The sequence below is a fragment of the Neopsephotus bourkii genome, unplaced genomic scaffold (assembly GCF_033783945.1).
Source record: "Neopsephotus bourkii isolate Nb327-2 ecotype Australia unplaced genomic scaffold, CSIRO-AGI_Nbou_v1 NB_668, whole genome shotgun sequence".
Lineage (NCBI taxonomy): Eukaryota > Metazoa > Chordata > Aves > Psittaciformes > Psittacidae > Neopsephotus > Neopsephotus bourkii.
The window spans coordinates 2,551,387-2,573,614 of record NW_026901167.1 but is presented as its reverse complement, the minus strand read 5'-3'; the positions used below and the strand labels follow the sequence as shown (position 1 = coordinate 2,573,614).

Below are 22,228 nucleotides of genomic sequence, written 5' to 3'. Positions count from 1 at the left end.
CTTCAGTGCAAAGCCTTTATTCTCCTGGCTCATTTCTCCAGCCATGAAAAGGAACGCAACCGGAGGCACAAGAAGAAATAACGCCTTTGTTACGCAGTGTGTAATTAACCTCGGGAATTCAGCGCTGCAGGAAGGAAAGAAAGGGGTCGGTCCATGTACAGTGAAAAAAATAATCAACACCCTTAGCAGCCTGTATCTTTGAAATGCTTCGGGAGCATGACTCTGAACAGGCAGCACAGAATGATTTATTCGACCGAATGAGCTGGGTGCAAAGGAAACGAGGTGCAAGTGTGGGGCACAGCGAGAGGGGAAAACACTGTGATGCCTTCAGATTAAAACATGGTGTAGCCTTCTCCGTGCTGTAGAGCGCCGACACCCAGGCTTCAGCATCTCCCCTACCCAGCATGCAAAGCAGGGCTCGGGGAAACAGAATGGCTTGAAACAAAAGGGATGCAACTGTGGGCTCTAAAATAAGAAACGGTGAATGTACAGTTCAAACCCTTCCATTTTCCCCATACGCAACAGAGCACAGGAAAAGAAGGCAGCAGTTTTACGCCAGGTCATCACGATCGGGTCATAAACAGCTGCCGAGGTCTAAAATTTGGCAAGATTTGCAAAGCAATTGGCTGCTACAACACTCTCCCAATGCCTACAGTGGGGGTAAAGGGAAATTTCTTCCCTGTGCGGGTGCTGAGGCGCTGGCACAGGGTGCCCAGAGAAGCTGTGGGTGCCCCATCCCTGGCAGTGCTCAAGGCCAGGTTGGACACAGGGGCTTGGAGCAAGCTGCTCCAGTGGAAGGGGTCGGAGCTGGAGGAGCTTTAAGGTCCCTTCAACACAAACCATTCCATGATTCTACAAGTGTATGGGAGGGGACCGGGCTCAACCTCCACATCTCACTCTGGGAAAAAAGGGCTGAGACTCAGAGACAGAGGGGCCTGTGGCACAGCAGACAAACAGCTCTCCCCTCATGCAGCCCTGCCTCTGCCTGAGGTGCCCGGGTGATGTGCAGCGTTCTCATGTGGATTTTACACCCACCATTAACCGATAGCTTGTAGGACATATGCAGCCACCTTCTGACATGCTCCGAGTCAAAATCCAGAGCTGTGGTGGCTTGCTTTGGATACAAGTCCCTTTATCCAGCAGCAGCACGAGTTCTGTCCTGCTGGCCCAGCTCCCTCCTCTCCAGCCCTGTGGAGGCACAGCCCGGCTACCCTGCAAACCCCTGTGCCCTTAGATGGAAGGGACAGCAAACATCATTTATGCTAAATCTGACACCGTGGCAGGAAACTCAGCCAGGTGGCTTTGAGGCCCTATGTACAGGTAGGGAGAGGAAACAGGAGCTTTTCTACATGGGAATAATTGGGTGCCCAGGCGGAAGAGCGGTTCTGCATGCCAGGATCAGGGATGGGGCCGTGCGCCCTCATTCCCTGCCTAGTTCAGCCCTGGTGAGGCCAAAGCAATCCCACACCCTGTTGCAGATACTGAGCTTCAAGAAGGACGAGGTTGGGAAGAGTCCAGACTGGACAGATGGGATGGGGGCTCTAGGGAACACGGGCTGAGAGGGCTGTCCTGTGGATATGCTCCATGCCTGGTGCCTCTCAGCCATGAGAAAATTTCAGGGCACGGTTCAGGGTCAGCACATCCAGATGCTCCAAAATGAGGATGCTCTGATCCTCCCAGCAGACAGCAAAAAGCTTTGGTCAGCTCTCGAACAGGACCCCACTAGGGAAAAGCACTGGAGGCAGTGGGATGAACCCAAAGCAGGATCCCCAACAGCATCAGAGGGATGAGGACGTGTGCTTGGTGCCACCTCCTGCCACACCGCTGCCCTGGCCCGTGTTCCTGTGGGCAGGGGCCATCGCTTCCCTTGCTGCAGGCTCCCTCTCTGCCGAGGGTTGCCTTTCCCTCCTTGCATCCCGCTGTCCTGACTAATGCTGGGGGCCGCGGCTGGCGCTGCCCTCACAGCCTCCCTCCTCACAGCCCCCAGGCTCATCCCATCTCCACAGTTGGGAGCGTGGGGCTCGGCGTCGCCTCTCCCCGGCTTTCCAGCAACGCGGATTCCTGGCACCCTTCACTACTACACACATTGTCCTCTCTGCTTTGGCATTGAGCACAGTTGCCACACAGCCAGCCATATGCACACCCACGGCCGCAGAGGAACAGCACATACATACCTACAGGATGGGGATGTGCAGAAACGCTGACAATCTGTGAGCCGCGGAGCGTGCCAGCAGCGCCAGCCCCGCCGAGCGAGCGAGGACAGGGACACCCTGGCAGGGCACCCGCTGCCAGGCAGGGCAGCCCGGGGCACCCCTGCGCCCTGCATCCCGGGGCTGGGCCCCGCTTTGCATCACTCCCCAACACAAGCGATGCTGGCGCTTGCCCAGTGGGGCACGTGCTGAGGGCAGCCTGCTCCGGGCGGGCGTGCTGGGGGCAGCCAGGCCTGACCACGGAGCCTTAGCTCTGATTGCACTTCCAAAATCCATGCAACAAGAACGCTGGCTAATTGCATAAGGAAGCCAAATGGAGAACTTAATATATACCATGTAACCAAGGGAACGAGCCAACAAAGCAAACGTTCCAGCGTTGGAAAATTGAATACCAGTCACTCACTGACGGCAAAGCCTCCCATGGCTCCCACCGGAGCTGCCGGGACCTGGCTCTGCCGCAGACTGCTCCCCCACTTCCTTGCTGGTGCCCCCAGCACCTCCCAGCTCCTGCCTGAGGCTGTCACAGTGGGGAGATGCTGGCTCCAACCCCCAACAGGGTGAGCGCATCCCACCCTGCTCCCACCTCCCCATGTAACGCCCGCAGAGCTGACAGGGGTGTTGGGGTCTAATTAGCTGTTCCTGGTGTATCCCAATCCTGAGCACCACGTCATTTCTCATGGAAAAGAGTAAGGCTACATTTTCCCAAACCCTTCCCACACAGCAAACCCACCTGGGGGCTCGGGAAGAGGCCCCCTTTGCTGGCCTTCACTTCCCTCTCATGTTTTGAGCAGCAGGGAAATGGTGATGACATTTAAATCATCAACAGAAGGCTGCAGAGTTAACACTCCCTTGATAAACAGAAGAGCACACACCTTCCAGAGCTACTGCAAGCTGTCTGCAGGCTCCGTGGCCAGCACCGCACCAGTGCACGTGGATCGCGCTGTGCAGTCTGATGGAGGCAGGATTTGCTTTGGGGTTTGGTTGGGTTGTTTGCTTTTAAACGAAAGAAGGAGGCCACATTCAGAAGGGCGAGATGAGGCTTCTCAAACCCAACCCGAGCACCCACCAGGCTGCAAGCGCAACTCACCTGCAGGAAGGATAACGCTGCCCGCAGCTGCTTGTGGAGCAGGATCTACCCATACCTTGCAGTTAGGACAATGGGAACAGGCTCTGGGATGTGGGGATGGAGCAGCCATACACCAGCATGAAGGGTCAGTGCCCAGCAGTGCCAATCGGCCCAGGGGTGGAGGGGGACTGGTGATGCCCCAGGCATCTCTCCTATTGCAGCGGCCCAGAGCAAACAGGTTGAGAGCTCCCTCCCTTCACATCCCAGTGTTCTGCTGCAGTGCCAAGACCTGCTAATGCGCTTCCAGCTGAGTGCTGGCCTCCCCCTGCTGTGTGCGTGGCCACGGTGCCAGGGGGTGCCCAGTCACCAAACGCTGCTTTCCTGGTCAGCCTGGTGCCAGAGGGCCACAGGGCTGAGCCTGCTGAGCTAGGGCATGGGGAGCATCCCTGGCAGTGCTCAAGGCCAGGTTGGACACAGGGGCTTGGAGCAAGCTGCTCCAGTGGAAGGGGTCCCTGCCCGTGTCAGGGGTTGGGACTGGATGAGCTTTAAGGTCCCTTCCAACCCAAAGCAGTCTGGGATTGTATGAGGGGGTCTGAAGCCTGACAGCAGAGTCAGTGCTGCACAAGGAGGTGGCCTCTCTGCTCACTGGTGGCAGAGCCTGGGGCTCCGGTGGCACTCGCTGGCTGGGGTCAGGCCTGAGAAGCACTTGGCTTCCTGGGACCTGGCTTAGAGATGAAGAAGGAGGCAGCTGGGCAGTGAGGCACCAGAGAGCGCCCAGGAGGGAGGCTGGGGATCGTCAGCTTCCCAAGGGCTTTGGGGTGACTTTCTGTGCTCAGCCTGGGGCTGCCCGGCAGCAGCTGCCATGCACCCTGGCAGCAGGAAGTGGGTTCAGCCCCAGAGAGGCAGCTCGGAAGGGCAGAGACCCCGTCCACCATGGGAACTGTGCTCCATCCTCCTCCGAGGGACCTGCTGGGCAGAACGCACCAAGGGTGAAACTGAGCAACGACATGGAGCTGGCGTGGGGGATCCCCCCAGCACCCATCCTTATCCTTCAAGGGATGCTTCTAATACACCAGGGATTTCATAAGGACTCACAAGGTTCCTACCCCCTGAGGTGCTGGGGTCTGCACAAGCTGCAGCAGCAGAGCTGAGCCCTGGCCTTGGTGCAGCAGCTCGTACCTTAGGGTGCTGCTGGTGCCACACGCTCTCGGGGATGGAGGTGGGTGGACAGAGACTGAAATGAGGAGCAGACTTCTTAATAAACAGCCAAGGCCAAATTCAGCCCAGGAGGGAGTCCAATGAAATCAATGGAGCTAGAACAGGAAGGAACTAGACTACATCCATCTGTTTATCGTTAAGGAAAGCATTGAATAGTTAAGTAATTAGCCTGGAAGATGTCACTTTAACCCTTCCAAATACACACTGCACCAACAGGCTTCGCCTTTCACGTTTGTACAAAAATCATGCTTCCAGATCTGTCACTTTGGGTGCTCTCCTGCAGCACACCCCTAGTGTGGCTCCTTTGCTGACCTAGGGAACCACTGAATGGGGGGTTCTGGGGTGTGTTTTCCCTGGAGCCTGGCACCCCAAGGAAGGAAAGGATGGAGCAGGACTCATTTCTGTGCTGGTATGACATGAAATAGAAGAGGGTTTCCAGGCTGGAGGTTGACAGGAATCAAACTCAGGTGTTTCCCCTGCCCTGAATCCATGCTCCTGTGGGCTGCTGGTCCCCAGTCCACCCAAGCAGACAAGAGCCACAACCTGCCCCTGCCTTTTGACCACCACAGGGCAGTTCCACCCAGCACATGCTGCTGAGGTTGGATGGATGGGGTAGGTGACTGCCATCCCCAGGGTGATGCTGGTGCCTGCCTCAAAACACAGCCAAGCCCACCCCAGGGACGGCAGGAAGGGAGCTCTCACCCAGCACAGCCAGAAGCAGCTGTGGCCAAGGCACAGAGAAGGGCTGGATGGGGATATGGAGCTAATGAGGTGGAGAGAGAGGGGGTGGGAGGGATGTGGAGTTAATGAGACAGAGCAGGGGGAAGGCGAGCGCACTGCGCAGGGAGGAGGCAGCCGCTGGCCCCACGGACGGGCTCCCTGCTGCTGGTGGGGGCCTGCCGGGGGACAGAGCCTGCCCTGGGCCTCAGGCTCACGGGCAGGGAGGAGGGACTGGTGCTGCCGGAGCCTGGCAGAGGATGCGGTGCTGGTGGCTGCAGTGGTGAGCAGGCGATGTCCCTCCTGGGGAGGGTAGAGATGTGACAGCAGACATCCCATCCAGGGACAGCCACAGCACAGCTTTCACCTGCCCCAGTTCCACCCTACAGAAGGTGAGTGCAGGGCACGGTGCTGCTCTGCAGCTGGGGTCCCCAGCAAGAAGCCTCTAACACCACCAACACCCTGCCCCGCCATGCATTTTTGGAAGGAAACCTTTGGGGACAGCGCCTCTCTTGTGCCACGTTCATACAAGGCTGCTGGATCCGGGACCACCATGCTGAGAGAGGCACCATCACCTTCCTCCCTAGTGCTGGGTGGTTTCTGTTCAGCACCCAAGGCATAATTAAATCACACAGCGTTGCAGAGGTCTCATCTGGGCTCCTCTTCCCTTTCACAGCCCTGCCCAAGCAGCCCAGCTCAGCAGCTGCACACTGACCCCACCACAGGCTGAGATCTGCAGCTCTTTACAAGGAAGGTTCAACCACCAGAAGTCACCCTCAGCCCTCCAGCATGGCTCCAAAGACAAACCAGCCCCAGCTCGCAGTCCCAGTGCTGCTCCATTAATGAGGGAGGCAGCTGAAATCTGCTGCATCAGAAGAAAACCAGTGCAAGGCACCCAGTCCAGGCATGCTGTCAACTGCATTCCTTTGGGGAGCCCCCCACGAGCGTGGCGCTAGGGCTGCAGGGACCCGTGCTGCCCACCCTGCTCCCTCCACTGCTCCAGCGCTCTGGGGAGGGAAGCGGCAGCACACAAGCCCTCTGCAACAAAGGGAGCAGGATTATCCCTACACTGCGCCAAGGGTGCCAAGTGCACCGTGCCTGCAAACAGCCACCAAGCACTGCTCGGCTGCTGGCAGCCTGTGCTGGGAGAGGAGAGCAGCACCCGCTGGGTCCTGCGGCCCTGAGGACCAGTGGATGTGATGCTAGCGAGTGCCAGAGAGCCCGGCCTCCCTCCTGAGGGGCTGCTGCAGGGGCTGAGGTAGTGTAGGAAGCCAAGGGGTGCCCCAGCAGCCACCCTGCATGGGAGGCTGAGTAAGTGGCTGTGTGGGAGCCCTGAATCATAGAGACACAGAATCAACCACGTTGCAAAAGCCCTTTAAGCTCGTACAGTCCAACTGTTCCCAGCACTGCCAAGGCCACCCCTAACCCATGGCACTGAGGCCTCGTCTCCATGGGGTGTGAACACTCACAGGGACGGTGCCTGCAGCCCTGCCCTGGGCAGCCTGTTCCAATGCCTGAGCACCCTCTGGGGCAGGAATTGTTCCTCAGCTCCATCTAAACCTGCCCTGGTGCAGCTTGAGGCCAGTTCCTCTTGTCCCATCCCTTGTTCCTTGGGAGCAGAGCCCAGCCCCACCTCACTACAACCTTCCTTCAGGCAGTTGTAGAGGGTGGTAAGATCCTTCCAAAATGGGATTGCCACCAGCCCAGCTTCTCCTGCTCCTCTGATGCCTGCTTATCCCACAGTGTGCCCCCCCAAGTGCCTCCTGCCTTGTGCCCTCCCTGCACTGGAGTCCCCAGCACCACTTGCTGCTTGCCTTGGCTCTGTTCAGTGTCACTCAACCCCAATGAGGTTTGGGGGTGGGATGTGCTGTGGGGATGCAGTGCAGGTATTGGGCTCCTCTGCCACCTCACCAGGGCTTTCCTGTGCTGAAGGAGCCTTTCCTGCACCACTGAGCAGGGAAAACACCGCTTGTTCAAAGGAAGCAAAACAAAACCAGGAGACTTACAGAGAGCCCTTGTTCCAGCGACTCTGGGTTCACGATAATGGGAGCGGGGTTGGCCTGTGAGGAGACAAAAGTGGGATGTCACCAAGCTGAGCAGTGAACCCAGCCCTTCGCAGTGCACTGCCTCTCCCCTGCCATGCCACCACGGACCCGCTGGCCAGGCAGGAGGGAGCAGTGCAGGAAGGGCTCCGCTCTCATCTCTCCTCCAGGTGCCCAACAGCCCTGGGCAGGAGCAGGGCCACACACATCACCTGGGCATAAATCTCCTCTTTAGGCCTGGTGTGTCCTAAACACCCCATGGCCTCGGCTGCTGGGAAGGAGAAGGGAGGACTGGGAACTCCCAGCTTTGGGCCAGCATCTCCCCAGCACCAAACCTTATTTGAAATCCACATGAGGGATTAGGAAACAAGAGCAGTAGGGAAGGAAGTCCTGAGGGAGGGAGGGAGGGATATATTGCCAGCAGACAAGCCTTGAGGCCTTCACATACCTTCCAGCAGCTGCTGCTGCCCTTCCGAAGCATGGGGCCAGCATGCTCTCAGAGAGGTGGCAGCGTTTGGTTCCTCATCCTTGTTATCCCTGGAGTAAACCCTCTGCTCAGCAGCCTCGGGTCATTCCCCACACCACCACACACTGACTTTAAACCTCTTAGGAGGGGAGGTTTGTGGGAAGCCCTGAGGAGGGGCAGCCAAGGGAGGGTCTTCCTCCTGCTGGGCTTCCCTCTGCTCATTAGCTCCTTGCATATCCTGTGACAGACACAGGTGCAGACGGCAAGCACAGGCAGGAGAGGGCAGGAGGAGGCAGGAGGAGGCAGGAGCAGGCAGGAGCAGGAGGCAGGAGCAGGCAGGAGGAGGCAGGAGCAGGCAGGAGCAGACAGGAGAAGGCAGGAGGAGGCAGGAGGAGGCAGGAGCAGACAGGAGAAGGCAGGAGGAGGCAGGAGGAGGCAGCAGGAAGCAGGAGCAGGCAGGAGGAGACAGGAGCAGGAGGCAGGAGGAGGCAGGAGGAGGCAGGGCGAGGCCCGAAGGGGCTGCGGGGGCCGGGGAGGTGCCGCCGCGCCGGAGCTGTCCAGCAGCGCAAGCTCCTGAAGGCGCGGAGCCGGGGGAACCCGTCGGGCAGCCCCTGCCCGGGCAAGGGGAAGCGCTGGTGTAAGCGGGAGCGGGGGGAGAGGCGGCAGGAAGCGAGAAACTGGAGATTAATGACAAAGGCGACATTGCTGCTGGCACACAACAGCAAGTGGTGCAAAAACCTGGAAGGTCAGGAGTGAGGCGGGACTTGCATTGTCAGTCCAAGGCTTGTGTGGAGGACAGCCAGAGCAGGATGGGGAAATGCTAACAGATATGAGCTACAAGGGGAGGTGAGCCCTCTGCTTTAGGGCATCAGAATAGTTCAAGGCCAGGTTGGACACAGGGGCTTGGAGCAAGCTGCTCCAGTGGAAGGGGTCCCTGCCTGTGGCAGGGGGTTGGAGCTGGATGAGCTTTAGAGTCCTTTCCAACCCAAACCAGTCTGTGATTCTGTGAAACAACAGTCAGAAGCAAGCAAGTCAAGGTGCGGGGTAGTGCAGCAATTAACAGCAACCGCTGTCCAGTAACGCGGGTGGTTTGGTTGCGGAGTCCAATGGCCTCTGTGAGCCTGTGGTATTTTCGCAGGAGCAGGCTACCTCCTCATTGCCCTTCTCTGGGTTTACATGGACTGAGCTTCCTCACATTACCCAGCATGGCAGTCCCCACCATCCCTTGTTTAGCTGATTGCATTTCTGGACTTGTCACTCTCCTCCCTTCATAGGTGGGAGAGTTTGGGGTCAACTGGATCGTAGTTTAAATCTTGCCCTGAAATGTCCTGCTCTCATCGATGGAGGGAGTTAATCTGGTTTATGCAGATGCTTTCTGATATTTCCTTCAGCTGTAACTATTGGTTACAAACCCATAGTTTTTATGGCAGTCAATTCTCTAGCTCAGGCAGACATGACCACTTCCAAGCATTGCCAAACCCATCCCACACACATAAGAGAATTGCAGTTTTCAGGTCCAGTGTCTTGGGATCTCCATGGCCCAGAAGCAATGTTGAGCTGGGAATATCCCCTCTCTGGCAGTACACAGTCCTTGTATTTAATCTAGATAATTTGTGAGATAGCATATATTAAACCTGGCACTGGCTTTTATTGGTCCCCAGTGCAATTCTAGGAAGGGATTCCACATTTCAAGGCAAAAAAAGCAGCACTTCTACTGCCAGCAATTAACAAGCGATGGATGTTTGAAGCTTGATGTGCCAGAGGTCAGCTCTTACCAGATGAGTTTCCAGGAAGGATGCAAGAGAAACAGTCTAAGTGAATGTAGCCCATCACGTGCCCTGTGATTTATGATATGACTTCAACTCCACAAATGATGCCTTGGATCCCTCCCAGGGAGAAATGTTCTGTATGATAATGTCAGAGGCTTTTGCAGGTCCAGCCTGAGTCCTCCACTGAGCCCTACTGCAGTCTCTTTGTTGAATTGCTAATAGCCCACAAATCACACATCACATTGCCTCACTCACACAGTGGTGAACCCTAAGGAAATACTTTATCTAGCCTGCTCACTGTGCACTGAGCATCCTCTGCAGCCATTCCACACTAGTGATTCTTGTAGCTCAGAATACTGCTAGGAGCACAGTTCCCCACTCGGGCTCCAGATGGGACCCAGGAGATGCTGCATGTGAGTGGCTGCTTGAAATCGAGTCACACATGGTCAGGAGGAATTCAGAGCAGGAAATCCCTGCCTGCCTCCCATGGCCAGCTATTCCAGCTACTACAAGAAAGGTGTTTGGGCACTGACCTCCACTTGCAAATATCCCAACATGTACACCCTGCCTACTCTACCACAGGGTCGTGCAAGACCTCAGACCCAGAAATAATCAGAGGGCCTGAAAATTAAAACCCTCTGCCTCCCTCTATCTGGCAGGCACATGTACTGAGCCTTTTGCTAGCCAGGGGAGGGGAGAGAACGTCATCACTTTTTGCTGGGCAGCGGGACCATGCTGATGAGTTAACCATGCCCTCAATTCTATAGGGAACGGTAAGTAATTGATGCCCTAAGGAGCAGGAGGCTGCTGCATGCAGGGAGGAAACAGGACTGTGCATTCAGGCCACATTCAATGGGGGCTGTCAGATCTCTTCCATCTAAATGGCTTCATCGCATTATTATTATTTAGTAAGCCCTGTTTGTGCTTGGGGGGTTACAAATGGAAAGAGAAGAGGTCCAATCCCTACAGCGCAAACCACACGTCAGCAAGGCCCCAAAGCCCAGCAGAGCTGGAGGTGCCCTGAACTCCCTCCATCAGGAAGAGGCACAAGGGGCTGTACAGGGCTACAGAAGGAGGCTGAGGGGAAGGTGGACCTTGGGGAGCTAGTGGGGTCACTGCACAAAGGCAGCGAGATTGATCCAGGCGCAAAGCCAGCAAGGCAGAGGACAGCTGCTGGGAAAATCTGGGCAGTAACAGGAGTCAAAGGGAATAGCAGTGAAGGGGAATGAGGTTTGAAGGTCAGGATTCAAGAGCTCTCTGGTCTCATGGGGGCTGATAGAGGCAGAGCCTTGCATTCACATGTGTCAAGCGACCAAGTGCTCGAGCACTACACAATGGCCCTAGTGGAAGCCACAGCCCAGGAGCTAACAGAGGAAGGCTCCTGCAGAGGCACCAGGAGAGCCTGGAGCACTTCTGGGGCAGCTGCCTCCTTGGCTAAAGCTGCCAAGGTCTGCATGCAGGGCAGACGGAAGCCTCCTCCCCACAGCCCCCAGCTCCAGGGGCTGGAGCACTTCCACTGCAGCATGTGCAGGGAGCAGCAGGACAGAGAGCAGCACTGTGTGACACGGGCTGGCACAGCTCGGGAGCAGGATGCAGCCTTCTGCAAACACCTTCACATATCACCTCTGGGCAGTCATCCGGAAGGGACCGCTGCCCTTGGGCTGTATTCCTGATGAGGGACGGCACTAAACACAGTCCTCTGGGGGCAGGCAAGCCCCAGGCTTCTATAGGCCCCACCCTTCACCTGCTTCTATTGCTGTCATCTGCTGGGAAAAAGGTAGGAATTGCAGAATATGATGACTTTGCCAAAATTTCAACCAAAGGAAAAGCTGGAATTAAATGCAAACATAGGAGGTGCATTTGCTTGCTTCCAAGGGCTGAGCTTTGTCCTGTGGCATCGCATAGAATCCCAGACTGGTTTGGGGTGGAAGGGACCTTAAAGCTCCTCCAGCTCCAATCCCTGCCATGCGCAGGGACCCCTTCCACTGGAGCGGCTTGCTCCAAGCCCCTGTGTCCAACCTGGCCTTGAGCACTGCCAGGGATGGGGCAGCCACAGCTTCATTTCCCCAAGGGCTGCTCTCAGGTCTGACACATGGGAACCAAGTGGGGAGACTGAAGAGAAAATTCAAGATATTCTCTCCAGAGCTGAAATGCTGAAGCTTTGCAGCAGCTCCACCTCCTCCACAGCCAGCACAGGCCAGCCCACAGAGGTCAAGGGCTATGTACCTCCTCCAGACAACAAACCTGCACTGCGGACATCCCTAGCCAAAGGCAACTGGATTGTGCCCACGTATAAAATCACTTCCAACTTCACCAGCAACAGGACTCAAACAGGAGCCTCCAGAGATCACAGAATAGCAGAATCATTAGGTTGGAAGGTACCTCTAGAGATCATTTAGTCCAACCCCCTGCTAAGGCAGGGCCACCTAGAACAGGTTACACAGGAACATGTCCATGTGGATTTGGGATGTCTCCAGAGGGGGAGAATCCAGAACCCCCCCGGGCAGCTGGTGCCAGTGCTCTGCCACCCGCATTGGAAAGAAAATCTTCCTCATGTTGAGGTGAAACTTGTACTTTAGTTTATGGCCATTGCTCCTCATCCTGTCACGGAGCACTGAAAAGAGTATGGCACCATCCTCCTGGCACCCACCTTGCAGATACTGATCTGCATTGATGGGGTCCCCTCTCAGTGTACTCTTCTGTAGACTCAGCAGGCCCAGCTCCTGCAGTCTCTCCCCATGACAGAGATGCTCCAGACCCCTGAGCATCCTTATGGGCTGCCCTGGACCCTCTCCAGTAGCTCCTTGAGGAGCCCAGCACTGGACACAGGACTCCAGATGTGGCCTCACCGGGGTCGGTAGAGGGGGAGCATCGGCTCCCTCGACTGCTGCCACACTCCTCCCGATGCACCCCAGGACACTCCTGTCCCTCCTGGCTCAAGGGCACTGCAGCTCGTGGGGGACTTGGCATCCACCAACACTGCCAGGTCCTTCTCAGCTGAGCTGCTCTCCAGTGGGTCAGCCCCAGCCTGTGCTGGTCCTTGGGGCTCTTCCTCCCCAGGGGCAGGACCCTGCACTTGCCCTTGTTGAACCTCATCAGGTTTCTCTCTGTCCCATTCTGCAGCCTATGGAGGCAGCACAGCTTGAGGTGCATCAGCCACTGCCCCAGCTTCCCATCAGCAGCAAACCTGCTGCCAGTGCCCTCCAGCCCTCCATCCAGGTCACTGATGAACAAGTTAGATAAGACCAGACCCAGCACTGATGCTTGGGGCACACCACTGACTACAGGCCTCCAAATTGATTCCACTTCACTGATCGCAACCCTCTGAACTCTGCCATTCAGCCAGTTCTCGATCCACCTCACTGTCCATCCATCTAACCCACGTTTCCTAAGCTTACATACAAGGATGTTATGGGAGACAGTGTCGAAAGCCTTGCTGAAGTCAAGGTAGGTAACATCCACTGCTCTGCCCTTGTTGACCCACCTTGCCATGTCGTCATAAAAAGCTATTAGATTGGTCAAGCGAGAAGACAAATGTCAGGCCTAATGCGCAGAGCTGGTCTGCACAGGAGGCTGGTGTGCCCCATGTGTCACACACTGAGGGATGCACAGGACAGGGTGACTATTTGTGACATTGTACCAGTGCATCAGAATCCAAGTACTAACTTAACTCCTTTATTTCTGCAACTTCTCCGGATTGGATCAGAGTGGCAAGTCAATCTGCTTTTTAATACCCTTTGTTTCACACCATCTGAGTAGAATAGTAACACCCAACAGGGAATGGCTCTGCAGATAAGGGAAATTCAGTCTTTACATCCTTTTAAAAGCTCTCAGGGGCAGAGGCCAAGCAGGGAGATGCCCAACAGAAGCATCTAAACAAGGTGGACACAGAGCGCTGCTTGTAGCCTGGCTCCATCTGCTTTTGTTCCTCTTTTACTGGGTGTGAAGGCATGGGGAAAGCTGTGCATTCACAGCTATGGGAGCAGCTGCTCTCTGGCAGCACCCCACAGTGCTGGGCCCTGGCTGTGCACGCGCAGGTACCGGCTCTGGGGCACGGAGGAGCAGTGTGATGCTGACACAGCAGCGGGCTGCACCGAGCTAATGATGAATCCCTGCCATGGGAGCGAGCCTGGATCCTGCCAGCACAGCACACATGGAGAGCCCCTGCCCACCTCCACTCACCCTGAGCAGCTCCCACAGGCTCATCTGCTCCACACCACACTCCCTGCCCGCTGCACAGAGGCTGCTGTCCCCAGCACTGGGGCTGGCTCCTGCACCAACACAGAGCCCAAGAAGTCATTGCCAGAAACATCACCTCCCAGAGCATGCAAGACACAGCTCCTCTATAGCAGCCTGGGGTTGAGGACAGACAGAAACCCATTCCTGAAGCTCGAGGTGAGGGAAGGGATGAGCCCTGGGTCTGCCATTGCTGCAGGGCAGGGACATGGAGCAGAGAGGTTCTGGCACCACCCCTCCAGTGTGCTTTGAGCTCCCCCCAGATGCTGCATGCCTGTGGACCCCATCATCTTTCACCTGGCCATGCCCAGGGAAGCCACCTCACACACCTCGCATTAAGGAACACAGCACATACCTTCCTGTACCAAAGCCTGGCTCCCCACTGGCTCAGGAGATGCAAGGGTTTTCCTACATCTCAGTACCAAATCCATGCTTTTACCTTCCTACCCCTTCCCTTCTCAAGGACAGAGGCACCACTGCTGTCAGGGGCTGGTCCCCCTCTCACAGCTGCTTGTGCTCACCTCTTTCTGCCTTCATGGGCTCTTTACATGGTGGCCAGAGCCAAGGGTGCTTGGGAGCATCAGAGGGCTACAGAGCCCTGAGGAAGAGCTACATCCCTCAGGGCTTCCACAGGCTGAGACGGGGAAAGGGAGCAAAAGAAAACAGAGGCTGGGAACTTGCGGAGGCTGAAGAGTTTCATGGCCTCCCTTGCGCGCTGTTGGGGGACACCGTTTGGGCGGGGGGGGCACCTGCCCCCCAACAGCGTGCCCGCACGGAGGGGAGGCCAGGCTGAGCCCGAGCCCACATCCTCCTCCTGCACCGCTCCAGATGTGGCATGAACAGCCCAGGGGATGGGGATGGGGATGGGGATGGGGCTGGCTCCGGAGCTCTGGGTCTCTGTCAGTCCTGGCTGCCCTGGCACGGGATGGGGGTGGGTCTGAGGCCACCTCGGCACCAGCTCAAAGCCCTGTGGCCGCCCGGAAACAGGGAACTTGAGAGGTCCCCGGTCACAAGGATCTTTGGCAAAGCCACCGAAGTGCCCGCAGCGTAACACGGGCACAGGCGGCTGCTGCGGGGTCGGACCCAGCCTCGGGTTCGGTGCCGTTTCTTCATCTTTTGTCTCTTTAGAGCGAACGGGGCCTGGGAAAGCCTTCACTCAGCGGGAAGGGGGAAGCGTTCCCGGGGAGCAGCCCCGTGGAGCCCAAGTTTCCATTCAGAAACCACTGAGGCCGCTGTGCTCACACTTGAAAGACAGACATCCTGTTCCCGCTCAGCCCGCTAAAATAAGTGACCCAGTTTGCATGGCTGCTGGGCTCCAGAGCTTCCCTCTGACCCCCAGCACCAGATGCAATGGACTCGATTCCCTTTCTTCACAGGAAGCGTTATTATCATCTGAAAGACTCATGTGCTTCCTCCCCCCTCAGACAAATATACATGTACGGGGAGGGAAAAAAGGAGTGAATAAGAGACATCACTAAAATAAGGATTTCTTTGGTCCTGGGACGAAAATATCCCATTTCCTTTCCTTCAGTAATTCCTAGCTACAAACTGTTAAGAAAAATGTTCATGTGGGACAAAACCAAACTAAAATCCATCCACAGAGCCCTCAACCAAACACCACTTAATACAAAGGTGACAAAAGGGTATTCTGGGGCCCGGTTCGAGGTGCTCTGAAGCACCATGTAAACCCTAAATAATCACAGCCCTGAGCAGTCCTTCAGCAGGCCCCATCCAAGTGAGCTTCTGCAGACTGAACCAGGAGCTTCATTTCGGACTGAGCTATTCTGAATTTGTCAAACACTGTATTAGACGTTTCCACCTCCAAGCCCCTCATATATGTTCACATCACACGGCCGCATCTGCACTGAGGGCCTTTGAGGGATCCCTGTGTCGTCCCCTTTTGCATGTGCTAAAACCAGCTGTGAGCATTAGCACAGCCCATAGCATTATGCCTGTTCCCACATTCCAGCTGTGATGTAGAGCTGGGAATACACTATTCCTCCCAGCAGCACATAGGGTTTGGGGCAGCAGACAGAGCCCCTCATGCCCCAACCACACCAAATTCCTCATGTCCCAGTGCAGACCAGTGCTGGTCCTGCTCCCTCGCTGGACCCAGAGACCACAGTCCCCAGGGAGAGCATCCTGCATCCCCATGCGCTGCAGGCACCCAGCACCCAGCCACGGCCCTGCCTGATTACGGCCTGATTAGTCTTAATGATTTCCTCTCTCTCTAAATGAGCACTCGCAGCTAAAGCAGGAGCGGAAGCTCCTCTCCTCCCATCCCAGCACATGCCCTGCCGAGGGGCTCACCAGAACAAGGCAGCTCTCCAGGGGTGGCGGCAGCTTCTGCTCCACTTCCACCTCCCACCCCTGCTGCACCCAGGGGTCGTGGAGGGACCTCTGGTACGGCCACCCCTGCGGTTCCCTCTCATTCACCCCTCCCCTGGCACCTTCTGCCCTTGGCACATGCTGAGCATGGCTGGCACATCCCTGCACCGGTCAGGATGGGGCTCAGGCAGGTCCCAGCCATGGAACACCCAAAACCATCAGGGAAAGCACAGCCACAGAGAGCAGGGAGAATCCCCCAGCAGCAGCGAGGGCCGGTGGGGGCTGAAGGTCTTCTTCCTGCCACCCCAGCTCTCTACAACAAGCCACCTGTGCTTTGGCTACATCCCTCCTGAAACGGCTGCTAATCCCGCAACAGCGGGGCTAAGATCAAGTCCTTCAACTCCCCTTTCTTAATTCCAATGTTATCCCTTACCATATTAATGGGATGCATCAGAAGGGTCAGCAAGCACAAGCACACAGCTCCTTGTATGAGGCATTCACGTCCACAAGGGAAGGGGGAAAAGTCTTACGGGTGAATAAAGAAACCAAGGAAACAAATCAAAGAATGGTTTGGGTTGGAAAGAACCTTAAAATCATCCAGTTCCAAACCCCCTGCCACCACTGTTCACTCCTAAATGAAGTCAGTGTGTTTTGGGAAGGAGCACTTGAGAACATCTGAGCCTCCTCAGCCCGGCCCAGGGGATGGGTGACAGCAGGACATGGGATGCTTTGGGGTGGGCGAAGGGAACCAGCCCAGCCAGGATCTGGATGTTAAGGCACAAGTTTCCCCAAGGGAATGCACATGGAGGGGGAATGACCTTATAAAGCATGAACTGGGCTTTGGCTCCAGCTGCATGGCAGGAAGGGAAGGTCGAGGCCATCAGAGGTCTCATCTGCCCCCAGAACTGTGGGGCCAGGAGTGGGTGCGAGGCTGGGGTTGGGTGCAGGGCAGCAGCTGAGAACCTGGTTATAGCAACTCAACTGGGTGATGACGGCAGGATCACCAGACGGAGATGCCCAAGAAACAAGCTGAGAGGTGAAATCAGATGGAGGGAGATATATTAGGAACAGACACGCAGATTTACACATCGTGAGTGAGGAGGTGACAAACAGGTCTGTGGGATGGGAATCAAACTCACAACGAGGGAGTGGAGCGCAAGGAGGGGTGGTGGAGAGGGAAGACCCTTTCGGAACTCCAGCTGGTGGGAGGACACGCTGGAAGAGATGCTGGAGGTGGAGGGAGAGCAGGGACCGAGCTGGTGGCCGGGGTGAGGAGCAGAGGAGCGCCGTGCTCAGCGGCACAGCCAGCCGCAAGGGGCAAGTTTCACTACAGTTGTATCTACATTTAGGTTGCCAAAAATACCTTCCACAGATTGCCTGCCTTTAATTAACAGGATGTCTCCTGTGCTCCTGGCGTGATGCAGAGCTTGTCCTGCTGCGCGGGGCGCGGTGTGGGCGCTCTGCAGGGAGCCAGAGCTGGATGCTGGATGCTGGATGCTGGATGCTGGGCAGGGCAGGGCAGGCAGCGGCGCTTCCCCCGATACCCCTCCACGTGCAGGCACAGAGCAAAGGAGGAAAACTTCACCTCCTTCCTGTTTTGGCTTCTCTCCTTCCCTCCGAACGTGGAGAACGCCTTCCTCCTCCCTCCTCCTCCACCTTCCAGTGCAAAGATTTAGCTAATTTCTTCTATGAATAGCACAGGAGTAGCCATAGCAACATCACCCTGCCAACCTCACCACCTCCACTGCCTCCGTGTCCCGGCACCCTGTTCCTCTCACCCTCCCTCGCACCTCCCCAGGGAACATCTGGCCTTCAGCCATTTCCCACGGAGCAGCCGTGTCCGCCTGCCCTCGGCGCCCTCCCTCCTCTCCTCCAGCAGTGCCTGCTCCTCACACCAACACCCAGCCCGGCGGCCTCCACAAGGCTCCGGCCTCCCCTCGCCATCCGTTGCAGCAAGAGCCAGGAGCCCCAGGTCCAGCAGCACGTGGAGACTCCACACTCCAACAGGGTGAGCTGCCCTGTGCCCACCTCCTCCCGGTAATTCCCAGGGCACAGGAGGAACTCCACCAAGCAATGTGTGTGCGTGGAAGGAAACTGCCTTTGGTGGAACACTCATTGCTGGAAATGGGCAGGAAGGACTTGTCCCCCTCCTCCACCTGCCTGGCCATGACCTCTTCCGGGGCAGCCACACAAGCCTCCATGCTCTGGGCACCTGTAGCTGGCCAGGGGCTCAGTTTGATGCTGCTCTAACCCCACTCTGCATCCTCTTGATCCCTCCAAGAGGGAGAAGGGAGCTGTGGGAAGTGGGGTCAGCAGGACACTGCATTTACTGGCCAAGCAGGGCCAGCGGACCTGGGGCACTTCCCAAACACATGCTTGGGACCTGCCCTGCCTTTGTTCCCTTCCACAGCCATCAGAGGAAGCACCTGTGCCTCAGCTACCCACGGACATAAAGATGCTGGTGAAACCCTTGGCGCCAGCCACTGTGCCCAGCACCAGGGACCTCAGGGTGGACTAAACCATAGGGGTGGATCTCCTCTGTGGAGGATGTGGGAAGGAAATGTGTTGGCTGCTGCCGGTCCCTCAGTGCTCCAAGTGCTCTGGTCCTCTAGTGCTGCACATCAGGGCTGCTTCCCTGGGTGACACTGCCATTGCTCCCCTAAAGCCTGGAGTTCTCCTCTAACCCCTCTCTGGCATCAGCGAGCAATGGGGGACAAGGAGGGTGCAGGGCCAGCCAGAGGGATGGCCACGGGAACAATGGAGCACAGCAACGATAGCAAGGGCAGGGAGCAGGGACTAATGAACAGGGAACGCGGATAGATAAGGGAGAAGTAATTAAAGAGATCTCAGGAGGGAGAGGAAAGGCAAAGCAAAGAGAAATGAGAAACCCAGAGCTCAGAGATTTCCTCCTTCCCTGCAGTCAGGATTAGGTGTTCAGTTACTGGCATTGCCTGAGCAAGCTCATCTGTGTCCTGGAGCAGGGGTGAGGCAGGAGGAGAGGGCACTGGCGCTGGCAGAAAGCAGGTGGATGCAGGGACTGTGCCATGTGTTGGGCAGCACATGTGGGCACGTCCCACCTGCTGCACACGGGCTCTGTGAGCACACATGATGTCAGAGAACATCCACCACCACCATATGCAACCGTGAGCACGCTTCCCATGTCAGTGTGCACGCAGGCGGCCAGCCCCGCGCACGCAGCCTGCGCACGCTCCCCTGCTTACGTGGAGCAGCAAGGCGAGAAGAAAGGCTTAAATGAGAGGTGGTGGAGCTGCCCAGGAGCGAGCCCATCGCTGCTGTCCTGGGGAGGCTTCTGGCCCCACCACCTCTTCCCACCACTGCTGCTGGGAGCGCTTCCAGGGACAGGGAGCTCAGTTAAAGGGGCAGCCCTGAAAAACGGCCGCCCTGCCGCTAGCCAAGGCTCCCAAGGACACGAAAGCTGGAGCTGCCTCCTCAAACCAGCTTTGCATGCACAGCGTCCGGCCAAACCTCCCCGGGAGCCAGCAGCTCCCAGCCTCCCAGAGCCAAACCTGTCTGCCTGGGAACACACTATGCCCAGCCATTGCCATTTTACCACCTCTTGTCCCTCTGCCCACCACAGGACTGGGAAGAACATGGATTCCTGACGGCTCAGGCACTTGGCACCCTTGGATCAGAAGGGGAGCGTTGCTGAGGTATTTGCTGCAAAGCTTTACTCATTGCATACATTTGCTACACACCAGGGAGCAAGGCTGCCTGCTCCGATACAGGCAGCACACATAGCACACACGTCACACTCTACATGCAGCTCCTGCCGTGTAGCCTCACACACTGGCATCCTCTGTCACTTGCAATGCGTGAGGAGCTTCTGATATTATTATTGTTATTATTATTATTGCTATTTTCATCTTCAGAAGGGCTGAGGCCAAGTAGAGATTCCCAACATGCACCCTCAGAGCAGCCCAAGCCCCGTGGCAGCACCACAAAGAGACAATGATTTCTCTTGCACCACTGCAAACCCATGAAGAGCTCCCTGCCCAGCCTGCCACAGCAGCACTGCAGCTGGCAGCGCTTCCTTCCCTTGCAACAGGAGCCCTGGGCCGGGCCTGCCATGCAAGCAGGAGTGGAAAGGAGGGAGCAGACATGCTTCAATTCCCTGCTCCTCCCCAGCTCCCTGAGCTTGCTGCTGGGTAGAGGGAAGGAATAGATAGCAAAGGAAAGATGGAAGAAAGCTTGCCAGGAATCAGCCAACGAGAGAGAGCTGAGGCTGATTTTGATGCAAAGAGTGGCAGAGAAAGAGACAGAAAGCAGGACCAGGCTGATAAGAAGGTGGGTTTTGGGTGGCTTTCTGTAAACATCATCTGAGCGTATCAGCTTTGAATCTAATTATTTCAACCAGAGCTACAGACTGAGAATGTAATGAAGAAAAAACCAGGGGAAGGGAAGGAGAGGGTTGTGTTTTCTGAGGGGAGAGGAGGAGAGAATTCCCATTGATTCCCGTGTGTCTGCCTGCTACAGCATCTTGAAATAATAATTAGAAGGATCAATAAGAAATCATGTGAGGTTTGAAGATAATGAATGAAAGAGGCAGAAGCAGCAAATTGAGATGCCTTTCTCTAAAGCAGGGTAAATTGTTTTTCAGGCAGGGTCTAGCCTCCATTTTAACGCTTTGCAAACAGATCCAACCATTTTCTAAGCTGGGGGTTCAGATCAAGACTGGTCTCTCCATTTAGGGGAGAAAGAGAGACACAGCCTCAGAATGGGTCCTGGAGGACAACACCAATAAAATGACTGTGTGTGGGAAGAAATGGAGGCAGTGAATCGGGGCAGAACGCACACAGCTTGCCAGCGACCAGAGCCGCGTTACATAATGATGTGGGGAGCAGGGAGGCAGCACCGGATCCATAGGGAGCGGGTGCCGGGTCGGGAGGCAGCCCGCGGGGCTGCCCAGCGGGAGCGCACCCCGCGCTGAACGCGCACGGCGGGACGCGTCCGCACCGCCGGGGCTTCGGGCAACGGCACCGGGAGCGGCCAGCACCCGGGTGGGGAGTCCAGCACCACCGCGCCCGACGCCCACCTTGTGCCAGGCGAGACCTCGCTCGCCCCCGGTGCGGAGCTCCCGTGAGAGCCGGCCCCGGAGCGAGGGCGCTGCCACCCTGGGCGATGCCGGCGGCCGAGCCCGAGCGACAACGACGGCAACGGCAAGAACGCGCCGGCACCGTCAGCATCCGCCCGCGGAGCCGCCGGGGTGACGCTGCCACGGCCCCGCCACGCGCCCCGGGGTACCCCGGGTCCCCGCCCGCGCCGTCCCGCACCCGCCCCGCACCGGGGAGCCGCTGCCCGGGGCTGGCCCGTACCTGCTCGTACCAGTCGCGGGTCGAACACGTGCACTCGGGCCACCAGCCCGGGCCGCTCCCGTTCACCTTGGGCGCGCTCTTCCCCGGCGGTGGCGGCGGCGGCTTCAGCGCGGCGGGGTCCCGGGGGGGGCCCCCTCCCAGCTTGGCCTTGCCGCGGGCGGCGGGCGCGTTGCCCCCGGGCGCGGGCAGGGTCTGCGAACCGTACCCGCCGTACCCGTACTGCTCGTGCTGCCACTCGCCGTAGGAGGGGGGCTCCATGCGCCGCAGGGCCGCCATCCGCGTCACCTCGTAGCACTCGGGGCACTTGCAGCAGTGGTGGTGCTTGTGCATCGCTGCCCTCACACCATAGAGCCGGCAGGGAGGGAGGGAGGCGGCGCGGAGGGAGGGATGGAGGGAGGGATGGATGGAGGGATGGATGGATGGATGCTCGGAGGGCGGCGGCGGCCCCCGCCCCGCGCCGCGCCTGCCGCCGCCTCCTCGCCCCCTCGGCGCCCCCGGACTCGCGGGCGGGAGGTGGAGGAGGAAGGCGGGGTGCGGGTTACAGCGCGGTGCTCGCCGCCGGCATCGCTCCGCTTCCCGGGGCAGCTCAGCCCGGCCCGGCCCGGCCCGGCGCGGTTCGGGAGCGCGGCACCTGCGGCGGCGCGGAGCATCCCCCGCCCGGCCCCCCCTGCTCTTCCCGGTGCCCAATCCGCTCCCGCGGAGCCTCCGCGCCCGCCCCGCCCGGTGGGGAGCTCCGGTCCTTTCACCGCCCCGGCCGGGCCGCTCCCTGGAGCGGGTTCCGGGGGTGCCCGCAGCACGCGGAGGGAACGGGACTCGGCAGCTCACGCCCCGTCCCCACCCGCA

General features: G+C 57.7%; 1 protein-coding gene across 5 annotated transcripts in view; it reads right to left on the bottom strand.

The window, feature by feature from the left end:
- The window catches only part of DLG3 (discs large MAGUK scaffold protein 3), a 67,818-nt gene that overhangs the window by 23,880 nt on the left and 21,710 nt on the right, over positions 1-22,228 (bottom strand). For 2 of the 5 annotated variants that reach the window (XM_061353249.1, XM_061353250.1), the window contains exon 1: positions 21,386-22,046. In XM_061353249.1, coding sequence (XP_061209233.1) covers positions 21,386-21,715 — 330 coding nt within the window. In that variant the 5' untranslated portion in view covers positions 21,716-22,046. Of the gene's footprint in view, positions 1-7,217; positions 7,272-21,385; positions 22,048-22,228 lie in introns of those variants that run through there. The other 3 variants (XM_061353247.1, XM_061353248.1, XM_061353253.1) reach the window with 3 other exon arrangements.